Source organism: Orcinus orca, chromosome 9, assembly GCF_937001465.1.
Source record: "Orcinus orca chromosome 9, mOrcOrc1.1, whole genome shotgun sequence".
NCBI classification, from domain to species: Eukaryota; Metazoa; Chordata; class Mammalia; order Artiodactyla; family Delphinidae; genus Orcinus; species Orcinus orca.
In genome coordinates, this window is record NC_064567.1 from 103607619 (window position 1) to 103634553 (window position 26935).

Below are 26935 nucleotides of genomic sequence, written 5' to 3' on the forward strand. Positions count from 1 at the left end.
GGTAAGAGCAGGCATTTTTGTCTTGTTCCTGATTTTAGAGAAAGAAAATTGTCTTTCATCATTACTTTAGCCTTAGTTCATCACAGATGCCTTAAATATCAGGTTGAGGAAGTCCCCTCATAAATCTAATTTGTTGAGAGTTTTTATTACAAATGAATATTGATTTTTCCCTTCTTCCTAAGAATAATCTTGGTTATTTCTGATTCTTTGGTTTCTGCATCCATTTTATAAAGAAATTTTCAATTTCCACAAATACACAGATAGGATATTGACTGAAATTATATTGAAACTGTAAATCAACTTAGAAAGGTCTAAAAAAACTTTAAATGTTGAGCCTTCCAGTCCAGATAATAGTATATTTCTCTATCTATTTGGGTATTTTAAAATTTCTCTCAATACACGTACTAGTTTTGCCACAGGGTTCTTGAATATGTTTTGTTAGATTTATTACTCAATAGTTAATAATTTTGATGCAATTTTAAATGATAGCTTAAACTTTTAAAAAATGTTCTGCTTCTCACTGATATTTAGAATACAATTAATGATTTTATAATAATATTTATTTCTAGAAAACTTATTACACTCATTTTTTAATTTCAGTAAGTTAACTGCAGATTTAGTTGGATTTTTAACATGCATAATCATATTATCAAGAATAATAGATTTGTTTAACACTTTCTAAGTTTTATACTATTTTTATGTTTCTTTGATTTGGCTGGCTAGGAACTCCAATGTGTAGAGTTCAAATATTGTTTGATTTACCTTTTCATAGATATCTATTGTTAATTTGAGGACAATTTTCAGTTCTTTTCATCAAACTTTTTTCTTTTTTTGCCTATGTTTAGATGAGTATATGACTTTTCTACTGTGATACAGTTAGTTATGTTTACCGATTTCCTAAAGTTAAGCAAATTTTACATTTCTGGGGTAGACTTAACTTTATCATGACTTAACTTTAGTAACCACGTGCTATATTGCTAGACCCTAAACATGTATGTGCATCTTCAGTCTTTACCTGATACCTTTCATTACTGATTTCTACCTTAATTCATTTGCAATCAGAGCGTATTCTGTGTATAATTTCAATTCTCTTAATTTATTGATTTATTTTATGTCCCAGAATACAATTTACCTTGGTGAACCCTCTGTGTGAATTGACAAGAATTCCTATTCTGCTATTGTTGTGTGGACTATACCAAGTAGGTCAAGTCAGTCAATAATGTTTTTTTATATCTTCTTTTTATATCTTCTTTATCTTCACTTTTTTTTTCTGTCTACCTTTTCTATCAGTTACTAAGAATGGAGTGTTTAAATCTCTGATAGTGATTGTGGATCTGCTTTTCAGTTCCATCAGTTTTTTGCTTCATGTATTTGAGTTGCGTTATTAGGTCATTTTATAAATTGACCTTCTTTTTCGTCATGGAATATCTATCTGGTAAAATTTCTTGCTCTGAAATCTACTTCATTTGATATTATTACAGATATTTCTGTTTTCTTTAACTCTTTTTTGTGCAGTATATATTTTCCCATCTTAAACTTTTATCTATTTCTATTTAACATGGTTTTCTTGTAGCCAGAATATAGTTGGGTATTAATTTTTTTAATCCAACATAAAAATTGCTGACTTTAAATTTAATTATATATAGTTAGAGTCAATATAGCAATCGACATAATTTGGTTTATATCTAGCTTTAAAATCTAGCTTTATTTACTATTTGTTTCACCTCCTTTTCCTTTTGCATTACTTTGTTTTGGATTAGTTAAGGTAATTTTTTTCCTCTTTATAATTTAATTTTATCTCTGCCTATTAGCCTTCTTTCTTTCTCTCTTTCCTTCCTTCCTTCCTTTCTGTGTGTCTCTCTCTCTTTCTTTCTTTTATCATGGTCACTCTAGGATTTACAATACATGTCTTTAATTCTAGGGTTTACAGTATATTACACCATTTCACAAATGGTGTAAAAATTACAACAGCATATCCCCTGACATTCCCTGGGTTACTGTTATACAGTTTACTCCTACATATGCTATAACCTCTAACTACTTGTAATGGTTGTTTCTTTCTTTTCTTTTTTTTTTTTTTTTTTGCTGTACGCGGGCCTCTCACTGTTGTGGCCTCTCCCATTGTGGAGCACAGGCTCCGGACGCGCAGGCTCTGGATGCGCAGGCTCCAGCCGTGCAGGCTCAGCGGCCATGGCTCACGGGCCCAGCCGCTTCGCGGCATGTGGGATCTTCCCGGACCGGGGCACAAACCCGTGTCCCCTGCATTGGCAGGCAGACTCTCAACCACTGCGCCACCAGGGAAGCCCTGTAATGGTTGTTTCTTTAACAGTCAGTATACTTTAACTTAAAAACAAAACATAGTATTTTATTTTTACCCACATATTTACCATTTCTGTTGATCTCAAATCCATTTCATTGTGGAAATTCAAATTTCCATATACTTTAGTTTTTTCTATCTAAAGAACTTCCTTTATGTCTGCTAGCAATGAATTTTCTCAGCTTGGTTTTTCTGAAAATGTCCTTGTGTGTTTTGACTTTATTTTTGAAATGTGTTATTTCTGGTTAAAGTATTCATAGTTGATTTTTTAAAAATTTAAAATGTGTTTTCATTTTATTCTGGCTTGTACAGATTCTGACAAGAAACCTACTGTCAGTTTTACATGTATTCCTCTGTACATAATTTTTTTTCTCTAACTATTTTAGGATTTTCTCTTTATCACTGTTTTTCCACAATGTGGTTGATGTGCATGGTTTTATTTATCTTTACTCAGCTTGGCATTTGCTGAATTTTTGGGATGTGAAGATTCATAATTTTCTTCAGTTAGGAACAATTTGGGCCATTATTTCCCAAAATATTTTTTCCCACTTTCCTTTTTACCCTGGAATTCCAATTACATGTATGTTAGACTGCTCGACACTGTCCCACAGCTGACTGATGCTTTATTTGTTAATTTTCTCTCTGTATTTCATGTTCGAGTTTCTACTGCTATGTCTTTAATTTCACTGACCTTTTATTCTGCAGTGTCTAATCTGTTCTTGAAGCTATCCATTTATCTTTCATTTTAGACATGGTGTTTTTCTCTAGAAGTTCTTCTGAGTCTTGTTTGTATGGCCCATTTTCCACATCATCATAGTGTGGTCTCCTCTACATCCTGAATGTAGGGAACACATTTGTAATAGCTGCTTGAACATATCCCTGTCTGCTTGTTTCTTCATGTCTGTCACTTCTGTGTCTGGCATTACTGACTTACTTTTGCTCCTGACTATGGGTAATATTTTTCTTCTCCTTTGCATAAAAATTAATTTTTAATTGAGTTTTGCTTATTTTGGATGTTAGTTTATTGGTTACTAGAACTTATTTTAATACTTAAATAGTGTTAGATTCTGTTCCAGCACAAAGTTCAGTACTTGAAATCAGTTGGGTGCTTTTGAGGGTTGCTTTTAAGCTTTGTTTATTAAAGTCCAGAGGAAGCTTTAGAGTAGGGCTAACTAAGCCTGACTTCAGAGGTGACATCCTTCTGAAGCGTCCACCTGACATCCCATGAACTAAAAAGTTTCTTCCTTCTACTTTGTGGGGACATGGACATCCCCTGCCTGTTTGAGCTTCAGAAAATGATCATGCCAGTTCTTTACAATAGGTGTTTCCTCAGCTTTGGTAGTTTCCCCTTAAGGAGGCACAGATCATTGCTCAAAGATCTGCTCATTCTCTCTCCCAGATCTCCAGAGCCCCCTTGCTGTAGCTCCCTCCTCCCTGGTATCCTACTCTGCAAATTATGCTTGACTTGCCCCTTACCCCTAGAACATCAATCCCTGTCTCCTCAACTGCATGAAAGTGTGAAGCTTTGTATGGATTTCCCTTCCCTGGACTGTGGTTTAGAAACTGTCTCCGGGTAGTAAGCCAGTATGATTGTGGAGTTCACAATGTTCTTCCTTCCTCAGAGAGCTTAGTACTTCACTGCCTCTTGTCTAGTGTCTGGAAGCCATTATTTCTCAAAATTTTTTCAGTTTTCTACATTATTAAGGCAGGATAGTTGAGTGCATGTTACTCCATCTCCTGTACTTCTTTAATTTCTTCTGTTATCTTTTTTCTCGCTTTGTTGTTTTCCTTTGCTGTCCATTTTCTAGCATTTTGAGAACGGATTTTCATTCATCAAGAAAGGTGCTACTGGTGTTTAGTGGGGAGAAGCCAGGAATGCTGCTAATCATCCTACACTGCACAAAATCTCTCCCACAACAAAGAATTATCCAGCCCAAAATGTCATTGCGCCAAAGTTGAGAAACCCTGGTTTAACATATTATTTCCATTCTATCATTTAGTTTTTCTTCAGGGACTCCAATTATACATATATTCTTTCTTCTTTGCTTATCTTTGCTTATCTTCCTTTTCAACCATTTTCACTCAGATATTTTAAACTAATTCTTCATTCTTCTTCTCTTGGATGTCTTCCTGCCTTTCTTCAAAGTCCTCCATTAAATTTTTATTTTAATTAAATCTTATTTAATTTTAGTTTCCTTGGGCATCATGAAATTAGGTCTTAATTTTGAAATGAATTTTCTTTCACTTGTTTCACCTAAAATTTTATTTGTAAATCTTTGAATTTCTTTATGCAGGCAATTTTCATATTCTCAAATGCTTGCCTGAAAATATATAACAAACTTCAGAGTGTTATATTACAATATTTTTTAAAGTTGATTTGGGGAGGAATTTTCTTCACTAAGGTATTTTGATTCTTGTTTTCTGTTTTATTACAGTTTTCTTTAATTAATTCTGTGAATTTTGTGTGGTTTAATATTTGTAGTTCAGTGGTACCCTCTTCTGTCAGTGTAGCAAAGTACAGTTTCTTTAATAAAGTTTTTTCCTTATCTTAGTTGACTGTTACCAGAGGGGTTGTAAAATCTCCAATTAAATAATTCTTTTTGCCTTTCAGGATCTTAAATTTTCCTCTTTTCCTTCTTTTTTTTCTTTTAACCTTCTTCTCCTACACAATCAATTCCTTTCAGAAACTGCCATCTCAGATCACATGTTCTTTTAACTCCTTCTCTGTAGACTTAGACTTTGACATTATCTATATTTTTAGTCCTAGACTTTGTCTATTTATCCACAGTTTTGACCAATTTTAAGCTGGCTTCTGTCTACCATGTAATTTTTCCAAAGCTGTCCTTATTTACCAAAAAAATGGTTTCTGTTGAGATGTTGAGACATGACTTGTTAGGATTTTCTGTTTTCTTTTCTTTTGAACTTGCAGTAATTTGAAATTTAGAATTTCTCTGCCTTCTAGTTATGGTGATGGTAAGGCTTTTATATACTGTCACTTGTCTTGTTCTGCACTGTTTTTGAGGCTATGTGGGGATTCACAGTTTTATGAGGTCAGCATTATATTTGGCTTCCCCAAAGTTATATATTTTTGTTCTTCTTGATTGACAGTGGCAGATATTTATCAATTGTTTATCAATGAACCAACTTGTGGCCTTGGTGTTCTTTTAAAATATATGTTTGTTTTCTCTTTTCTTATTTCTCATTTTATCTTTATTATATCCTCCATTCAACTTAAAAAACTATTATTTTTTCTCATTTTGAGATGGATGCTTGCTTAGTTCTTAAATTTTCAGGTTTTCTTCTGTTATAACATATTCATTTAAGATTATTAAAAAAACATTATATATTTTCCTCCAGGCACTGTTATAGTTGCATTCCCACACGTTGCTACAATAATTCTATTTTATTTATTTTATTATTTTTAGTGATAATTTTTGTTTTTATCCCTTAGAAGTGTGTATACAAGGAGACTAAAAGTAAATGAGCACCAACAGTTACAATTCCAGATCCCTTCCTTTTTTAGAATTAGCAGTAGTCAAATTAATATGAAGAACCTGGAGGAGGCCAGGTAGCAGAAAAATATATAAATTATTGGCCTAAATATCTTGACAAGCTATGTAAGTATTAGAAAATCACTTATATTTCTCTCTGGGTTTGTTTCTTCATCTGTTAAATGAAACTTCAGAATTGTATGATTCTTACTGAAATAGTTATAGATGAAATTATATGATGCCTGGTATTTTCTTTAAAATAACTGAGTGAGTTTAGGATTGGAGTATAGATTATATAAAACTGGCCAAATAATAACTGCTGAAACTGTATGATGGGTACATAGGAGCTCTTTACATTATGGCCTCTACCTTTGTATATGTTTGAAATTTCCCATAAATTTTAAAATTAATAATATTTTAAGAAGAAACAGATGATTCTTTGCCTCTCATTTTCACAAATTTTACTGCAAGAGGCAAGTACTATCTGGGATCGACACACAAAACCAAGATCACAGGCAACATCTTCAAAATGTTAAAAAGAATAAACTATGTTTAATCTGAACAGAGTCGATAATCTTCATATTGGATGTGTACTATTTTTAAAAACTGATGGTCTTGATTTCTTTTTCACAGATCATGAGAACCAGTCCATCCTGACCGCATAAGTGATTTTTTTCTTCTTCTCTGGTTTGTGGTGATTGTCTTAGATACTGACAATGTAAGCTGTAGTTCTGATCTATTATTTGGTTTCTGTTTGACAGTGGAGAATCTGGAGCAGGAAAGACTGTGAACACAGAGGAGCATGTCATCTAGTACTTTGCAACAATTGCAGTTACTGGAGAGAAGAAGGATGAAAGTGGCAAAGTGCAGGTGGGTCTGATTGGTGTGTCCGAATCAAGAGTGTCAGAGTGCTCAGGAAGCCCAGATGTGAGGACTGCTCTTGCCTTTGCAGGGAACTCTGGAAGATCAAATCATCAATGCCAATCCCCTGCTGGAGGCCTTTGGCAATGCCAAGACAGTGAAGAATGACAACTCCTCTCGCTTTGTGAGTCTCTGGGTCACAAAGGGTTTTCTCAGGGCTTAAATGCCCCAAAAGGCATGTATGAGTTATTATTCAATCTCTTCTTACTCGTGCACTTCCAGTTTTGTATGTAATGTCATCTTTTTCACTTGCAAGGGTAAATTCATCAGGATCCACTTAGGTACCACAGGGAAATTGGCTTCTGACCTGATCCAAGTCCCTTCTGCCATGTCTGTATCTCCTGTAGTCTGGGGATGATTTGTAACTTGCCCTCTCTCTAGGTTTTCTTCGAAGCTGGCCTGCTGGGTCTTCAGTCAGGGACCCTCACTGGCTCCAGGCTGGTCCCAACCATGGCAGAATCACTTCTGGCCTTTCCTTCCCTGGAGGTGCACTCCTCCCATGATCGATTTTATTTTTTAAATTGAAGTACAGTTGATGTACAACATTATATAATCTACGGCTGTACAATACAGTGATTCACAAGTTTTAAAGGTTATACTCCATTTATAGTTATTGTAAGATATTGGCTATATTCCTTGTGTTGTACAACATTTTATTATTCAGTTCAAGATATTTTCTAGTTTCCTTTATGATTTCTTCTTTGGCCCATCACTCATTCATAAATACATTTTTATATTTCCAAATGCATGATTTTCTAAGGTGTTTTGACCTGTCATAATAGTCTTGTGGGCAAAGAATATACTTTGTATGACTTAAAACATTTGAAATATTTTTAGACTTGTTTTATGGCATAGTATGTGGTAATTTTTGTAAATGGTCCTTGCAAAAAGATTTATTTTTGTATGTCTATTAGGTTGAGTTGTTAATTGTGCTGTTTTATTCTACTATATCTAGTTCCAGTATATCTATATGTACTATATTCCCCAGTATCCCGTTGTCCTGTTGATTGGCACACAGTTTATGATGATTCCTATCAGCCTGAGTCATTAGCAAATATTTCAGTGTCTTTGCAGATAAAAATCCATGTTTAGCATAGAGGTCACCCAAATAAACCTAACATTGTTAGTGTTATGCACTACTAACAAATATGAAATCTTTGACAAAACAATTTCTGCTACATCAATATAATTTCTACATCTTTTCTGAAGATTACACATAAACATGGGTAAGAATAAGAGCTGTGTGAGAGATGGAGCAAACAAGCAAATAAAACCAATGGATCTACTGTCAAAAATGAGGCATGTAGAAATGCAAAATCACATCAATTTTTTATTTCTAAAAAGTATTCTAAATTACAATTGACTACAATTCATTTAAAATGTTTTAGATTATGAGCTTTTCAGCAATTTACAAGATTTGTCACAATTACCTGTTTCCTGTGGGCAATGTATTGATAAAGTTGGTGAGTGATGTGTGGATAATATTGGTCCTCCTCTAGTTTTACGGGCAAAGATTCTGAAATCTGTCATTTCCTATTGTTCTTCTTCAAGAAGGTAACTAAATATTTCCTAGCAGGGTCTGAATTTATGTCTCCCTATTTTCTGGTGGTTCATATTATTGTTCATCATCATCTTGGTTTATCATGTCATTGGTATCATGGCACAGTCTTTCATTGGAATCTGGAATTTTCTCAAATACGCATTTTTCTCAAATGCACAGTCTTTCATTGGAATCTGGATTTTTCTCAAATTTTTCTCATTTTCTGGTTGTTCATATTATTGTTCATCATCATCTTGGTTTATCACATCATTGGTATCATGGCACAGTCTTTCATTGGAATCTGGATTTTTCTCTTCCACTTCCTGATTAGTCTTGTAAGCTGCCACTTCTATGTTATGTAGCTTCAATTTCTTTATGAAATGTTTTAGTTTCCAGGTCCTCAAATTTATCATCTACATAATTTCCTAATAAATATTCATTTTCTAGTAGCTATTCTTCTGCTGGTGCGTCTTCTATCTCTGTTCTCTGAATGTTTTGTGTGTACTATTTCATAAAGAAGTGATTAAATTTGATCTTTGACTTCATCTCTAGTGCTCTTGGAATCTGATTCAATGGGAACCTCTACTAATAAATCTAGATATTTCCTAGTTTCTTCTGACAAGACTAATAACATTGAAGGAGATCTCTCTTTATGTCCTGATACTTTAGCATCCACATTAAGATCCTCCATCACCAACAATATCATGTTTCAATTTCCTAGAATTTCATGTTCAACAAGACCTAACAAAAGATAACAACTGATGCCCAGATTCTAAACAATGCAATTACCATAAACAATGTGAAGAAATAACTTTCAAAAATCTCCTTCTTTCCATTTTTGTGTCTTCTGTGCTTTGTCTGTTTTTTGAGACTCTTGCTGCCATTTTTGTTGGTGCTGGGGCTGACACCAGCAGCTGCTGCTCCTGCTGTCATGATTGGCTTACTAATAATTAATCCTTAATGTACAGCAGAATATGTGAGGGGATGCCGCAGGGAACTCCATAAATAAACAGCAGTGGATATGATAATTGTGTCTTCACATGTTGCTTCTCTCCTATTCTCTTACACATCTAGAATTCCAAATAAACATATGTTTTTCTTTTTCACTGTATCCTCTATGATTTTTACTCTCCCTTTGGTATTTTCCATCTTTTTGTAAATTTGTGCATCATCAAGAGTATTTTCCTCTCTTTTATCTACAGTTCTCCAATTCTCTCTTTAACTGTGTCTAATCTGCTACAGCACCCATCTACCTTATTCTTTGCTTACTGTATTTTTCAGTTCTGGTACTACATTTTTCTCATTTTTCTAATTTTGCATTTTCTAATTTCTAACTTATTTACAAAAATTTCGAGCTTAATCTTTTTTTTCTTTTTGAACATTTTATGCATATTTCCAACGTCTAGAATCAATTTTTGTCTCTTTGTTTTCTCTCATTTCTGCTGATTCTCATTCACAGTGTCCTTTCTCTTTATGCGTTTGGTTACTGTTGATTATGTGTTAAACATTATATTTTAAAAGTTATTGACAGAAATAATTTGAGGCTTAGTAATTAATATACTATCATCTTCCAAAGAAGTTTTATTTGTATGTCTGGATTCTGGGAATGATAGCAATCTAGGATCACCTTAATACCAGTCCAAGACTTGGTTTTCTCTTTTATTGTGAAGCAGCTGTAGTCTGTTCAAGGCTTTTTACTATTGATCTACCCTTACTTCTAAGGTGAAAGCCTTCAGGTGTAGTGGGTGGTTTTCAAAGACCAATTCTAATTTTTGGTGTTTTATACCCACGAGGCTAGGAAATGTTCAGTTAAAGTTTAGTTTCCCTTTCCAGAACAGCAAATTGCTGTAAGGCTGAAGTGACCCTAAGTGATAGCTTAAATTTTAGAGTTTCTACCCTCTCATTGGCCCAGTAATTTCTCTCCACCTTATTAGCTTTTTGATATTAAAAAAATGTTAATCCAGTTGTTTTTCCATTGGAAGTACTGTCCAATGTTACTTAGCTCCCACTACTGGTAGTAAAATATCAAGATTTTGTCATAAAAGTCTAAGCTTATTTTAAATTTAAATAAGTATGCTCTATAAGCTTTTGCAGGACAAGCACAAACTTCAGAATTCTAATTCTACAATATATAGCTAAGTAAAGCATGTAGCCTTGCCATAAATTTGTAGCCTTAGATGGAAAAAAAAAGGCATTAATGCCTTCAATTTCTTATAATGTTCCCTTTCATTTGCTTTCACAGGACTTACCAGAAGGAGCAATAGACTCTTTGAAGAGTCTGGAGATGGAATAAGTGAAACTAACAAATTTTCTTTACCCTTGTAAACAAATTCTGCCTTTTATCTGAATTTAGAATAGCTCAAAACAGGTCAAATCTCCCTCATTTCTAATGCTTTAATTTTCTTATAGAGAAAAATGCATAGACAAAGAAAGACATGAAGCCCTGGCATGGGTGGATGGCATCTTGAGTAAAGGAGGCATTGGTGACATTTATTTTGAATGACCTTTTTATTCCATGGCCATATACCCTAGTACATGATTTGTGGGAGGTATGCTCCATTCCTCTTTGTGGTAAAATTAGAAAAGGCAAAGGGAGAGGTGGGGAAAGAGGGAAAAGAAGAAATCAATCTGTATCTCTAAGTACAGATAATTTATCAGGCAGATCAACTTTAGGAAGGAGTACATACAAGAGTAACAGAAATGGAAATTGACTCCTTGAAAGCATCCGTATCTTTACTGCTAATAGGCATGGGTTTATTTTTGGAGTGATGAAAGAGTTCTAAAATTAGATGTGGCAATGGTTGTACAATTCAGTGAATATCCTTAAAAAATGAAGAAAAAAACCCCACTGAATTGAACACTTTAAGTGGGCAAACTTTATGGTGTGTAAAACATACCTCAGTAAAGCTGTTTATTTTTTTAATCCCTTGTCATATCTATGTATTCCTTGGGGAGTCTTCAAGTAATTTAAATACCATGGGTTTAGAATCTATTAATCCATATAGGATGATTCAGACATATATCTAGGTTTAAAGTTTGTGGTCAAAAGTCAGTTGCTTAACATCACAGGACTTCAGATTTCTCAAATAATATGGGGATAACAACACTGTCTTGTCCAGAAGCAGGGACTCAAACACAATTTTTGTTCAATTAATACATGGTAGGAGTGCTGTAGGTGAAGTGTAGGATACAACAAGGAAAACACACCAGTGGGAATGTGGTTTCAGCTGAAATCTAGCTTTATTCTGTTTCTTCAAGGAAGTCAGTCATTGGCCAAAGCCTGAGTGGTCAATGTGGGAGGGTGCAGTGTCCAGCTGGCAGCTGGCAGACATTTAGTGGCTATTGCCTACTGCCACTGGGGAGGGTGCACTTGCCAGTAGAGGGGCCTGTGTTGGGCACTACCATCATCTACTACTCATTCTTCTTCCATAGTACTGTTCTGTTGTAGGGATGCACAGACATGCATAATATACAATAACTGTGAACTTCTACATAGTGCCTGGCCCATAAGGAGTACTTTATAAATGGTAGCTATTTTTTTTAAACTTTTTATTTTATATTTGGAGTATAGTTGATTGGCAATGTTGTGTTAGCTTCAGATGTACAGCAAAGTGATTCAGTTATACATATACATGTACCTATTCTTTATCAAATTCTTTTCCCATTTAGGTTGTAACATAATACTGAGCAGAGTTCCCTGTGCTATACAGTAGGTCCTTATTGGTTATCTATTTTAAATATAGCAGTGTGTACATGTCAATCCCATACTTCCTAACTATTCTTCCCACCCCCCACCCTTCCCCTCTGGTAACCATAAGTTTGTTCTCTAAGTCTGTTTCTGTTTTGTAAATAAGTTCATTTGTATCATTTTTTTTTTAGATTCTGCATATAAGCAATATCATATGATATTTCTCTTTCTCTATCTGACTTACTTCACTCAGTATGCGTAGCTATTTTTTACAGGGCATAAAATATCAAATACAGACAAGGAAATAAATTGATTACAAATACTACATAACGCTATGCAGTAAGAAAACCTTACGGTACATGTTGCTTTCTCATCAAATGTATATAGGTGATTTACTGAGTATTCTTCATGATGAGGTTGTAAGGCAGTAACTCTCAGTGGGCTTGTCCAACCTGAAAACAAAAATGTATGTGCTTTGGGTACATACGTAAGAAATACAAATGTACACAATGCAATAGGAATTTCTTCTTCCACCAGAAATACTTCCTACTAGAAAGCTAAACTGTGTGGTATTGACTTTTCCATGGATTATCTAACAACTTTTCTCAGCAGTGAGAACAGAAGTACTCTGGAATTTATGTGTTAGATTAATTAAATAGTGTACAATTATTTGTTATTTATTATTTATTATTGGAAGAGATCTCTTGGGCACTATTAATCTGTGCGTGTGCACGCAGACAGGTTGGGGATGGTGGTGACACAAAGGAGTTTACTATGTAGATAATTCAACCTAATGATAAGAGATGGGCAAATATAAAAGCTGCCTTCAACAAATATTTACCTCACCACAAATGAAAGCAGATGAATGTATAAAGATGGAAAACAGGTTTCCTGGTTTTGAGGTGCTCATGAACAAATGGAAAAGACAGACATGTAAGTAGATAATTTCACTACAATGTGGTGACTGTGATCATTGTTGAGCTCTGAGTGCTGTGGGAGTGCAGAGGAGGGACATCTAATCCAGCCAGATTGTAGGGAGTTAGGAACATCTTCCTGAAGATAAGACTGGACCTCATCTTGACAATTGAGTATGACTTGGATAACAAAGGGGAAGTGGAGGAAGAAGAGTCATTCCAGATGTGGGAACAGTATGTACAATGGTAGGCTTGCCCTGTGAGAGCAGCATCACAACTCTTACTGAAGGTTGGGTATAGCTACATCTTGAAATGGCAGCCAGGGAATGGTGGAAGATGAACAAAAGAGGTAGGCCAATGTCAGGACATGAAAGCTTTGGACCTATCCTCCTTGGTAAGTCTTAATAAGAGAGACTGATAACTTTGGCAAATTACTCTGGTTTGGACAGGGGACTAGTGTAGGTGAAGATAACGGTTGTACCACAGAGATCCTTTTCCTACTGCATGGGGTCTTCTAACTTGGTCCTCCACTTTTTAGCTTTGCCCCATGAATTAATCTAACTCAGCAAAAGATGAACTAAAATGCTAAAACTGGGAGCTAGCTGGACAGTACAGAGATATCTAAGCATAGGTGAGATGAACTGTGAGAGGGATTTGGGATAACACAGGAGCACCCTGGTCACCATGGATAGCAATCTGGTGAAGCTCCATAAGAGACTACAGCAATACCTGGGGCTTAATAATGTATATACTTCCTGGCTAAGGTGCCACTGTGACCTCGTGAATTATTTGACCCCCCTGAGTCTTATTTTTCTTACCTTTAATGATTGCTGTCAGAGTTGTAAAAACTACCATTAATGTATTTAAAGGAATTGGCAAATTTCTGGCATGCAGTTTATAACATTATCAGTTAGTAGTTGTAACATTATTAGTACCTACAGTAGTAAGCAATATCATCTTCATAATGATGATGTTGATTCAGTCAATATTTGACCAAGCAGGACAGAACCTGCAAACTCAGAAGTGGCAATGAAGGGCTGGAGAACGGGGGACCCTCTGTGGATTCTGAAGGTAAGTGACAGAAAGTAGCAAGTGAGAAGGCCTTGACACAGCACTACTGACTGTGAAGATGGAGCAGGCCATGTGAGAAGACTCCAGGAGAAGAGTGCATCCCCTGCTGCCAGAGAGCAAGGAAACGGGCGCCTCAGATGTCAGGGACTGTATTCTGCACAGTTAGAATGAGTCCCAAAGTAGATTTCTCCCCAGACTCTCCAGATATGAACAAAGAGCACACCTTGACTTTGGCAGTTGGATCTCAAATAGAGAACAGAGTTAAGCCTGCTCAGGTTTTTGACCCACAAACTTGTCAGTAATAAATGGCCTTTGTTTAAAGGTGCTAAGTTTGTGGCAGTTTGTTATAGCAGCAAGAAAAAACTAATACAGAAGCAGAGGCAAGAGGCCAAGGCAGAGTGAGAGAGGCCGTGCTGAATTCCATGATCTTTTCAGTTTTGAGAAGAAGGATAATTCTGTCTGTGACTCAGCTGGCCAAAGAAAACCCTCCAGTAGATTCTCATGCCATCAGCAGCAATATGGTGCTTTTTGGTATCCTCTGATTTGAAGCCATTCTAGCAGCTACTTAGAAAAAAAAAAAAAAAGGAAAGTAGAAAAACAAGAAAACTAAAATTTTGACTTTAAGCCAGAGTAGAAGTAAACAGGGCAATGAATTACAACTATATACCTCAGGGGCACTATGCTTACATCTAAGTATGATGACATCCTTTCTTCTACCTTGTTTCAGTAACTAGTGCTGCAAAATAACCTCAAACCTAGTAGCTTAAAACAACCATTCATCATCTACTGGGACTCTGAATTGTTCTGTCATAAGGCATAGCTCCGATAGCTGAAAATGTTCAAAATGACCTCACTCACATGGCTGGCAAGTTGGTATTGACTGTTAGCTGGGAGCTCAGCTGGGCCTGATGACCAATGCCTTATTTTTCTTCCCCTCTGGATCTAGGTTGGGTCTCTCACAAAATAGTGACTGAAACTCCAGGGGAACAATCCCTAAATGACCAATCTCAATGTGCAAGTACTTACCAGGCCTCCACTTGCATCATGCTTGCTAATATCTTATTGGCTAAAGCCACTCATATGTCCAAGCCCAGAGTCAATGTGAGAAGGAAACAGACCTCATTTTATGGTTGGAAAAGTGGCAGGCACACACAGGAAGGGGTGAGCTGCCAAAAGCCACTTTTGGGAACAGCTATTACACACCTCTCCTTCGTAACCCACAGTCTAACTTCATTGCTTTCATGCCACCAAACAAATATCAAGTCTTTTGTCAAGGAAAGCACTGTATTATTTCCTTGACAAAAGTATTTCCTCATTTATTAGAGATTTAACATGTTTAAAACTGTGATCGTATTTTTACAGTGAATGGGTTTTGTGTGTAACCCATGAAACTGTATGAGTTTGGAGGAGTCTACTATGAACACTATTTTCCTATAGGCCTTATTATTTTTATTATAAAACATTTCCATAACAAGGTGTTTTTAAGGAAGCCAAAACCTTAGAAGAAAGATTCAAGGACTATTCTATGTATTTTTTCTTTTATTCATGTGTTACCTCTCCTCTAATGGTTACAGACAGATTTTTTTTTTTAAACATCTAAAATACCCTTTGTGAGTGGTCTTCCCTGAGTTTTCTTTCTCAATATAGCAAAAGGTAGGTTAATTATGTTGATATTTTCAAAGAACCAACTTTAGGTTTAGGTTATTTTTTCTGCTGTTTTTCTATTCTCTATTTTATTTATACGAACCAAACATCCAACCTTCAAAATACGTGATACAAATATTGACAGAATTGAAGAGAGAAACGGCCCTACAATAACAGTTGAAGACTTTAGTACCCTACTTTCAATAATGAATAGAACAACCAGACAAAGATCAGCAAGGAAGTAGAGGACTTAAACAACAATTTGACCTAACAGACATTTACAGAACACTCAAACCAACAGAATACCCAAGTGGAATACACATTTTTCTCAGGTGCACTTAGAACATTCTCTAGGCTATATTGTAGGTGACAAAGCAAGTCTTAGAAAACTTAAAAGGACTGAAAGCATGTAAAATATATTAATACTTTCTGAACACAATGGAATGAAACTAGAAATCAATAGACTGGAATAAAATTAAAAACTGATATATGAAAATTAAACACCACACCCCTAAATAACCATTGGGTTAAAGAAGAAATAACATGGGAAATTAGAAATTATCTTGAGACAAATGAAAACAAAAACATAAGTAATGGGGTTCAGCAAAAGTAGTGCTAAGAGGAAAACTCATAGGTATAAATGCTTGTATTAAAGAAGAAATATCTCAAATCAACCACCTAAATTTGCACCTTAAAAAACTAGAAAAAGAACAAACTAAACCCAAAGCTAGCAGAAAAAAGAAAATAATAAAGATTAGGTCAGAAATACACAAAATAGAGAATAGAAAAACAATAGGGAAAATCAATGAAAGCAAGAGTTGGTTCTTGAAAAGATCAACAAAATTGACAAACATCTAGCTAGACTGACTCAGAGAAAAAGAAAGAAGGCTCAAGTAACTAAAATCACAAATGAAAGAAGGGACATTACAACTGATTTTTGCTGGAGGTCATTGAGAGGATGTGACCACCCACTGACCCATGAGCTGAACTCAGGCAATCAGAGGCTCCTACGCCCTCCTCTGTCCTTGAAATGAATGTATGTTCTGCCCACTGTTCCCACAGGAGGAGCTGTTTCAGGAACACAGCTTTGAGAGAGTAACGCTTCGTTGAGACCATCTGGACAGTATACGTGACTGAACCCTGATAAGTCCTCTACATAAACTTGAAGATTCTGGAGGGTGGGTGCAGAGATCTACTCATCTTAAGGCACCTAAGACAAGCATAAGTAAGTTTCCTTGGTAATTAAACCTGCCACCTACCCGTCTGGAGAGTCTGCCTCTTTCTCCTTGCCCTGTGAGTACAGGGGCCAGTTTTGGATTTCATCTGGGGAACTCCTGAGGTTTAGAACCAACAATTTTACAGAAATAAAAAAGGATTATAAGAAAGTACTATGAACAGTTGTACACCAAACGATTATATAACCTACATGAAATGGACAAATTCCTAAAAACACATAGCCTACCAAGACTGAATCATGAAGAAACAGAAAATATGAACAGACCTATAACTAATAAGGAGATTGAATCAGTAATCAAAACTCCCAATGAAGAAAAGCTCCAGATCAGATGGCTTCACTGGTAAATTCTACAAAATATTTAAAAAAGAATTAACACTAATCCACTTCAAGCTCTTCCAAAAAAATTGAAGAGAACACTTCCAAATTCATTCCATAAGGCCAACTGATACCAAAGCCAGACAAAGACGCTACAAGAAGAAATGGACCAATATCCTGATGAATACTGATGCGAAAATCCTCAAATACTAGAAAACGGAATTTAACACACATTTGAAAGGATTATACACCATGACCAAGTGGGGTTTATTCCTTGAATGTAAGGAATTGTAACTGTGCATTAATACATTGTGTGGCAATGTAAAATGGATTAGCCACTATGGAAAACAATAGCTGGTTCCTCAAAACATTAAACACAGAATTACCATTGAGCAATTCCACCTTTCGGTATATACCCCAAAGAACAGAAAGTGGGATCTTGAAGAGATATCTGTACACCCACATTCATAGCAGCATTATTCACAATAGCCAAAAGGCGAAGCAACCAAAGTGTCCATTAATGGATGAAAGGATAAACAAAACATGGTATGTACATAAAATGGAAAATTATTCAGCCTTAAAAAGGAAGGAATTCTGACATATGCTACAGCAAGAACACTGCTGTCCATGAGGACACTATGCTAAGTGAAACAAGCCAGTCACAAAAAGACAAATACTGTATGATTTTGCTCATATGAGGTAGCTAAAGTGGTCAAATTCATAGAGAAAGAAAGTAAAATGATTGCTAGGGGTTGAGAGGAGGGAGGGAAATGTAGTTAGTATTTGATGGATATAGAATTTCCGTTTGGTAAGATGGAAGGAGTTATGCAGGTGGACAGTGGTGATGGCTGCACAATAATGTGCTTAACACCAATGAACTACACACTTAAAAATGGTTAAGATGGTTGTTACTGAGGGTGTGTACCCCAAAATTCATATGTTGTTGTCCCTACCCCAATATGATGGTATTTGGAGGTGGGGCCTTTGGGTAATTAGGTTCAGATGAGGCCATGAGGGTGTGGCTCCCATGACAGGATGGAACTAGGAACAAAAAACAACTGACCACGGTTAAATGTCTAGATAAGGTTGAAATAGGACAAAAAATCAGTGATATACTCTTTCAGGATCTTGTTTTGATATTTATGAAAGTCCACTGAAAAGCATAATGGTGTGTGATATAATTAATTCTGAGAAGATATCCTTCTTTATCGGAATGTATGAGAAATTATGTGTATTTAGGTTTGCTAAAAACTGAAAGTATTTATTATTTATAATTAATGATTATTTCCAGAATCACTGAAAGCATAGGCCAAATTATATTGAAATCAATCCCTGAACTTCAAGTATTGTTCTTTGAAACTGTTAATAGCTCATAACAGCTACTACTAATTAAATGCTTTACCAGGTTCCACGAATTTTGCTAAGTATTTTACCTATCTTAATTCATTCAACTCCTACAATTTTATAAGATAATTTATATATGAAGGAACTGAAAATTCTGGACTTTAACTTAACATGACTTTGTTTAACTTTACAACATCTAACAAATGTAATTGGTTCATTCCTTTGTCAGATATTTTTACATGAATAACGGTAAATAGCCCTCGCTATTATAAATTATAACTAGTATCTGAATTTTATAAATAAGGATACACAGGCATAGAGATTAGCAACGAGTCCCGAGTCATGGTGCAAGTAAATTTCCTGCCAGGAATAGAGTACAGACAGTCTCACTCTAGAGCCTATCTTCTGCATTCTGCTGTACTGATCTAGGCAGTGAAATAGAGGCTAGATGAGCTCTATATTTGGTTCTGAACTGTTGGTGCAATGTCTGTTATCCCTATTTCAGTCATAAGTTAGCTTCTTCACCTCTAATTTGTTGGAATGCTTTGACAGTTCACTCTTAGGAAAACTTACAAAAACAAATCAATATTGTTCTTAAAAATTACACTAGGTTGGGATTTTCTGCTTACAAGCTAAGTGTCATACTTGTCTAAAATAGGACCACAATGAAAAATGACTTCGATTCCTTTAAAGAAGAGTTCTTGATAATGACTATTAGTGTACATTGAAACATTAACCAAAGATTGAGCTCAAGCTCCTTTCTGGACAGATCAGAAAATTGGTCACTAGTTCAGAATCAGTGAAAACTGTACTATGGCTGTAAGACTGGCCTGAACTCATCAATGGTTCCTTCAATGTGAATTGCATTTGATTCTCAGTAATACCTTATTTCCCTAGATGGTATTTCAAACGGATTATAAAATAATTATTTCTTAAAATGTTATTGGACCTCATTTATATATTTACGTGAACATTCCAAGCTAAGGAATTTCCCTAAGCCTACCTGCTGAGGCCACAACTGGAGTGCACATTAAAAGCATAGTTCTTATCCCTTGCTTATCTCTCATCAAATTGGTCTTTTCTTGTTCAAGAGCGGGTATCTGGAGAGTGTGGCTTGGGACCATTATGTTGTGGGGCTTTGCATTTCTACTACCTTTGCCCTGATTCGTACTCCCTTCCTAGTCCCAAGTGCCTATGGCCTCTCTTCATGGAGGAGTAGCAGGAACCATGAGCTTCCACTGCTCCAAAAAACAATGATGTCACTGTTCCTCCACACAGCCTCCCTAGGCTTCTGGTCTGTGGCTGGGCACTGCAGAAGAGTGGTGAAGAGGGCGCAGCCTCTTAAGGCTACAGCAAGCTCAGCATCTCTTGCTATAGCACTTGGTCTTTGCCTTTCCCACATGCTCAAACATGTTAATCTCTTTTCACTCCCTGCCTACCAGGCACATTCCATACAGGAACACTGCCCGTGGATTTCTCCTGGAAGTTTCTCACCACTTCTGGGCCAGGCTTGTGACACCCTCTGGGAGTTCTTACAGAGAAACCAAAAGGTGCAGCAGTCAGTGAGTGTTCATCAAATTCTGCCTCTAGGAATGTGGTGGAGTTATTTATGCAGGGGTTGCCTCTCTTCAGCTCCTGTTCTTACAAGACCTCAAAATTTACTTTCAACTACTTTCGCATTGCATTTCAGCTCCTGTAACCTAACTCTTTGATAATCATCAGCAAATTAATTATTTCAAAGGACAGAGACAGATAAGGAGGCATGATACACAATTATCAAAGTTAAATATAAATTCCTTTGTGGCAAAATTAGGTTATCTGTGTGTTTAGAATAAATTATCTGATATATACTTTGTGTTGGCCACATACTGATGAATGTATTTTTTGAAAACCAACTATTTTTTTTACAAACAGGTTTAAAAAAGGCTTATCATTCTTATTACTTTTTCCTTACAATCCATAATTTAAAAATAAGATTCCTTATTTGGTCTTTTACAATTTTATGTCAAATGAACTGCTAAATCTTAGATCCATGCTCTTCTCTCTCATTTGAGTGTTTAAAAATTACAAAGCCCATGTCACTTCATTTACCTCCAAGTCTTGCTCTGATGGAAATGTCTGGTACTGCCCTGGAATTCCATCTCCTGTCTTGTTTTAGTTCTTCTAGTAATATTTTTTTCCTTTTTAATGTCGTCTGAAATCCTGTGTCTGGCCTGGGAACTCGATGTTGAGGTTTCACATCACTGAAATCTACCAAGCTTGGTATGGTTCTGCCAACGCCAGGCTTTAAGTCAGCATCACCACCAGGACTCACAAACCCTGAACAGGTGTCACCTAAGGGTACATCATCCCGAAGTGGAAATAATGGATAATCTGGCCCATATGGTGTGGGATAAGGACAGTGTAAATGATAGTCTGGCAGGACTGAAGGGGGATAAGGGTGAAATTTAAGAAAAGTAGGGTTGCCTTTCTTTTCAATTCTGCCACAGTCATGTCTGTCCTCAACTCCTTTCACAAAAGGCATGTTCAGTTTTCGTAAGAGAGCATGATAGTGTGGGTAATCTATATTCTCAACAGCCTTTGTTCTTGAAAGGAAGGATCCTTCAGAGATACTTATCTTTCCAGGTGTGTGCTGTGACTCCATATATGCGGCCTTTCTCTTTAAAATTGTGGGTGACTGTATGTTAATTGCTTCTGAAGTCTCCTTTCTCTTTAACTATAAAACTCTTATATTTCTAACCACTGACGACTGGTTAACCTAACATAGTTATTGATTTGGCTTTCTCAATGTCAATAGAGTTTTTTCTTTTAAAAAATTTTTAAGGTAAATATTTTTTCTTCATCAAAGGAAGTAAGGGATCAGAACAGAAAAAACTAAACGAAACAGAGCCCATGTTGCTTGGCAACAGCTAGAACTCTAACACATTGGACCATTTATTATATACATCATAATTTAATTCTTAGGAAAAACAAAAACAGACTTGTCAGTAAAATCTCCATGACAGTTTCCTCAGCAATGCTCAGGAAAACTGTGCTCATTTTTAAATTTTTCCATAAGTTGATACTTTCTGGGTAAATGAGATTCAGTAAAGGGTATAAATAAAGCAGTTAATGAAGAGGCAATATATTTTTTAAAACATATCTCTGAGATATTTTAAGTATTTACCTGATAGATATAAAAAAGTACAAAACACACTGCCTATATAAATTGTAAATTTAAATGCAGTACAAAAAATGAACATGTATTACATTACAGTTAAATCAATGTATCTAATTTTTAAGGAAAGTAACTTGCAATTTATAGTCAAAGTACAGGTTCATCTTTTACGTGCCCTACATTATCCTTACTTACCTTTTTGCTACCATGATGGCAGAGTAAGAGCAATGAAGTTCTTAATCTCATTTCAGGAAACTACAGTAAGTAGCAGCTATTATCTCAATGCAAAAAAAGACATCATCAATATACTGTTCATTTAAAAGCTCATTTCAACTAGGTAACTTGGTCTTGCACGAAAACTGCTATCAAAGGAATTCCAGACAGTAGAATTTGGGCACAAAAGCTAACACCATCCCTACTGGAGTAAAAAGTGCAAATATGAATAACAGACCCACTTTCTGATTTTCAGCAATCAGCTTTCCATCTTTAGAATCACACCATACATTAACTAAGATCTCCAATATTACTTCTTATTCTCAGGTTAAATATTAGGAATTTACACAGCAGACCAAGGCAGGAGGGACTGAATTACAGAAAACAGAGATTTCAAGATTTAGCATGGTCTGAACAGTCCTCTCTGCCCTTTATTCTCTATAAGTCCACAGTCCAAAGTTCATTTGGTAAAAATCATGTTGTGCAGGTTGACTTGTTTATAAAAATTAAAAGGAATTTTAGCAGAATATATATCCAGACAAATATAGTGATTTATTGGGCACTATTCAGTAAAATTTGTTTACTAGGTGTGCTCAAAGGAAGTGCAAGACCTTGACCAAAATGCTGGCTGGATCTAAATCATGCAGGTCTCTTTACTAAGACATGCCTGAACAGGCTGTACTCAATTCAAGACTTTATACAGATTAGAAAGGATTCCTAAAGAAGTAAATCTACTCAGTAGAATAAACTGTACTGGATACATTTTACCAATTAGCACATGCATAAAGATAGCCAGAAAACTCAAGAAATAAGCAGAAATTTCAATTTCCTTTAATAAGAACCAAGGACTTCTTTGGATATTTACGTAATCCTTAAGAAATGTCTTCATCCTGGTCCTGGTCCAAAATGAACTCTCCTTCCTTTCTGCTAGATGTTTTCTGTTCTTTTCTTTTTAAAAAATAAACTGGTTATTTGAATGCTTACTTTATACCAGGAACTATCCCAGGAATTGAGGTTAACATGGTGGCAAAACAGACACGATTCTAGCTGTGAAGACATAGTTGGTAAAGCAGGCCAGCTGAAAGACAGCAAGGGGTGATGCTCTCTGTGGCACAAACAAGATACATCTGAAGGCACTGATGTTCGAGATACGCCACCGAACAAGTGGGGAGGTGGACTCAGGTGGGTGCTCAGGCTGTCAGTTCGAAAACCCTCATCTGGAGAGAAGGACACCCAGTGATGGCTTTCGGACCACGTAGACCACTCATTTCTTCCGATTACGCAGGGTTATTGGGCATTCTGTCTTCTGTTGCTTAAACTTCATTGTTCTATGTACTTGTACCACCTGGGTAAGATTTACTTGTATCGTAGCTCCCTTCACGTGAAGTGAATCCTTCCCACCGCAGAAACGCAGAGTATTCTAACACGTTCTGGCTATAAACACCCACGTAGGCAGACAGGTGGTTTTATGCATCTTTCTGAACTCAGGTATTAAAAGACCATCTTTCGGGCTGAGTGGTCCATTCCATCTAAGGCTGTTGCCTCGTTCTTCCCGCCCAGCCTCTTCCTGGGGCTCAAGGCCCACTTCCATTCCCAGTGGCTGGACCTTGCATCCATCGCCCAGTTGCGTCCCATAAATCCGTAGGTAGTCAGCAGCCGACGTCGGGAGAGAGAGGCAGCCCTCTCGGGCTGGACCAGCCCTCACTCCCGTGACCCTCGCCCTGTGGTCCAGAGTCGGCCTCAACACTCAGACTCGGCCAGCCCGTCCCTCTGCCCGCGACTCTTCTGCGGCTCCACAACTTTCCACAGGTCGCCTATGCTTTCCGGGTTGCCTGCGCGACGGCGGGGTCCTGACGGCGGGCGACTTCGCGCCCCCCAGGCCTCCACTACCCGTCCAGCCCCGCCCCCGCCCTGCCGGAAGTGGTGGCCCTTTTTCCGGCCCCCCTTCCGGTCCGCTGGCTGGCGGGTGGGCGCGAGCTGCCTAACGACTTTCCACGCTGAGTGTCGGCCGGCGGCGGCAGCGGCGGCGGCGGAGGCGGCGGGTGGATGGAGGCCTCGGCCCCCTGCCGAGCGCGGCGGGGCTGGCGGCGGTCCCGGGCCGCGGGCTTCCCGCTCTCCCGGGCCGCGGTGGTCCTGGTGTTCTCCGCGCTGGTGCTGCGGGCGCCCCCGTCAGGTGAGGCGGCGGAGGGCGGCTACGGACCGCGGCTCCCGGAGGTTTCTGTGTGTCACGTGCGTCCGCTGATGGGAAAGCCTGTATCACTGGTCCCGCTCTTGAATTTAATAGGAGAACTGGGCACATTGATGTCGTATAGACGGGCGAGGTCATTCAAACACCCACAGCTCAAGGCTTGAGATTAAATTGGCTGTTAACAAGCCCCTTATCAGCCCCCGGGTCCTTTGCCAGCTTTCCACGACGTACGGGTCTCAGGATTTCAGTGTATTTTGGAATGAGTAGACATCCCGCCGCTTTCTCATTTCCCGTGGTCCTGGAGCTCCATCTATTGGTTTTAGCTATAAAGTACAGGAAAGACTGGAAACTTAACAGTTTTGATATTCTGCTGCCGCCGTTTTTTTCCTCCTTTTGATTCAGAGATCCGAAATACTTTCTCATGTTTTAAAAATAGAGTTAAGATACCGAAGGGAGTGCTTAATTCAACGGTCATCATTTAACTAGAAAGGTTTTGGCTGCGTTATTTTGCGTTCAAGTTTTAGACTTTTTAGAAATAAAGTTATTTTGCGTTCAAGTTTTAGACTTTTTAGAAATAAAGTATCTCCAGAATTGAATCATACAAAGCTCAAAAGAGGCTTGTTTAAAATACAATTTGTGCAGAAAAGGGGCAATGAATAAAGAAGCCCTCCAAGAATATGAATGAGGAAGGGCTGCGGAGGTAGACAGGGGATAGGAGAATGGAAAGAAATGGAGTGAAGAGACATTACAAAATATGCCAAAGTCCAAAGGTCATTCTAGTTTAAGTAGAGACTAGCTGATAGCTGTTAATTACCCCGTAGGAGAAGGATGCTTCTTGACCATGGCCCATGATCTTATGCTAGGTACGACTCTGTGTGTGTGTGTGTGTGTGTGTGTGTGTGTGTTTTGATCCAAGAACAAGATCAGGCCTAAGGATATAAGAAGTAGACTAAGAACGCAGTATCTTAATATGTAAGGTATGAATAGTGAAGCAGCATTTATGTAGCGTTTTATAGTTTATACGATAGTCCATTCAGTTCCTACAAAAACTCTAAATCTGGAATTTAGTCTCATTTTGCAGATGAGAAAACTGAAGCTCCTGGAGTTTTAATTGACTTTCTTAAGACTCGTTAGTGGAAGTTGGGATTTAAATCCAGGTCATCTGACTTTGAATAGCATACTCTTCTTGGTTCTGTACCTCCTCTCTGTTAACAACAAAGAAGATTTGGGTCTAAGCTTTATTGCATTTTTTGTGCTGCTCCTGCCACTTGTCTGTGCACACTCATGTGTCCATCAACATTCACTTGTTCAACGAGGACTGAACAACATCAGAATATATCATATTTAACAATTATTATTTAATATTTGCTAGGTGCAAGGTATAGTGCTTGACAGATTATTTTTTTCTTGATTAAATCTTTTTTTTGCTTGCTGGTTTTTGCAGAGTCAAAGGATGGCTTACAAAGAGCTCCCCAGTCTGGCCCTAACTTCCTCTTCTGCTTCCCATCCCTGTGTCCTCCAGGTTTAAGGAACATACTTTTTTCTTCCAGTTTTATTGAAGTATAAGTGACATACAGCACTGTATAATTATAAGGTGTACAACATAAGGATTTGATTTACATACATCATGAAGTGATTATCACAATAAGTTGAGGGAATGTCCATCATCTTATATGGGTAGAAAATTAAAGAAATAGAAAAAAATTTTTTTCCTGTGTTGAGAGCTCTTAGGATTAACTCTTAACAATTCATATGTAACATACAGCAGTGTTAATTATATTAATCATATGTTTATCATAATAATTTATATTATCATATGGTTTATTACATGCCAAGTATGTACTTATCTTAATACTAGAAATTTGTACGTTTTGACTGCCACCTACTGAATGGGAGAAGATATTTGCAAAGAATATATCCTATAAGGGTTAATATCCAAAATATACAAACAACTCAACATCAAAAAACAACAGTCTAGTTAAAAAATGGGCAGAGGATCTGAATAGACCTTTTTCCAAGGGAAGACATACAGATGGCCAATAGGCACGTGAAAAAGATGCTCAACATCACTAATCATCAGGGAAATGCAAGTCTGAACCACAATGAGATACCATTCTCACACCTGTTAGAATAGCTATTATCAAAAAGGCAACAAATAACAAGTGCTGCATAGGCTGTGGGGAAAAGGGAAGCCTCCTGCACTGTTGGTGGGAATGTAAATTGATGCAGCCACCATGGAGAACAGTATGGAGGTCCTCAAAAAATTAAAAATAGAGCTACCATATGATCCAACAATATCACTCCTAGGATTTATCTGAAGAAAACAAAAGTGCCCATCAATAGATGAATGGATAATGAAGATAATAGGTACATACAGTGGACTCCTACTCAGCCATAAAAAAATGATGAAATCTTGTCATTTGTGACAACATGGATGGACCTAGAGGGTACTATGCTAAGTGAAATAAGAGAAGGACAAGTGCCGCATGATTTCACTTACATGTAGAATCTAAAAAACCAAATGAACGAACATATCAAAACATAAACAGAGTTATAGATAGAGAACAAGCAGGTGTTTGCCAAAGGGGACAGAAGAAGTAGGTGAGGGAGATTAAGCGGTACAAACTTCCAGGTGCAAAATAAATGAGTCACAAGTTTGAAATGTACAGTGTGGGGAATATAGTCAATAGCAATGTAATGTCTTTGTATGATGACTTATCATAACTAGACTAACCGTGGTGATCATTTCAAAATGTATAGAAACATCAAAGCACTATGTTGTATAACAGGAACTAACAAAGTGTTGTGGGACAATTATATTTCAAAAACAAACAAACTCATGGCAAAAGAGATCAGATTTGTGGTTACCAGAGGCGGGATTGAGGGGAATTGGAT

At 37.0% G+C, this 26935-nt stretch overlaps 2 protein-coding genes, 1 long non-coding RNA gene and 1 pseudogene across 3 annotated transcripts in view; 2 read left to right on the plus strand and 2 right to left on the minus strand.

Annotated features, from left to right (window-relative positions):
* SPATA48 (spermatogenesis associated 48) overlaps positions 1–21126 on the minus strand; it is a 56606-nt gene extending 35480 nt beyond the window's left edge. Inside the window, exons 1-2 of the mRNA XM_004277947.3 lie at positions 20574–21126; positions 12312–12409 (exon numbers count right to left, since the gene is read on the minus strand). Coding sequence (XP_004277995.1) covers positions 12312–12409; positions 20574–21126 — 651 coding nt within the window. The remainder of the gene's footprint in view (positions 1–12311; positions 12410–20573) is intronic.
* LOC117195908 (aspartyl/asparaginyl beta-hydroxylase-like) lies at positions 8624–9202 on the minus strand (annotated as a pseudogene).
* LOC125965368 (uncharacterized) lies at positions 13225–16708 on the plus strand. Its single transcript, XR_007479153.1, has 3 exons — positions 13225–13265; positions 13873–13942; positions 16649–16708. It is a non-coding gene; the product is annotated as an uncharacterized LOC125965368 (long non-coding RNA).
* A 2535-nt stretch (positions 21127–23661) lies between the features above and the next one.
* The window catches only part of ZPBP (zona pellucida binding protein), a 101617-nt gene continuing 98343 nt past the window's right edge, over positions 23662–26935 (plus strand). The window contains exon 1 of the mRNA XM_004277946.2: positions 23662–24025. Within this exon, the coding sequence (XP_004277994.1) occupies positions 23899–24025 (127 nt within the window). The 5' untranslated portion in view covers positions 23662–23898. The remainder of the gene's footprint in view (positions 24026–26935) is intronic.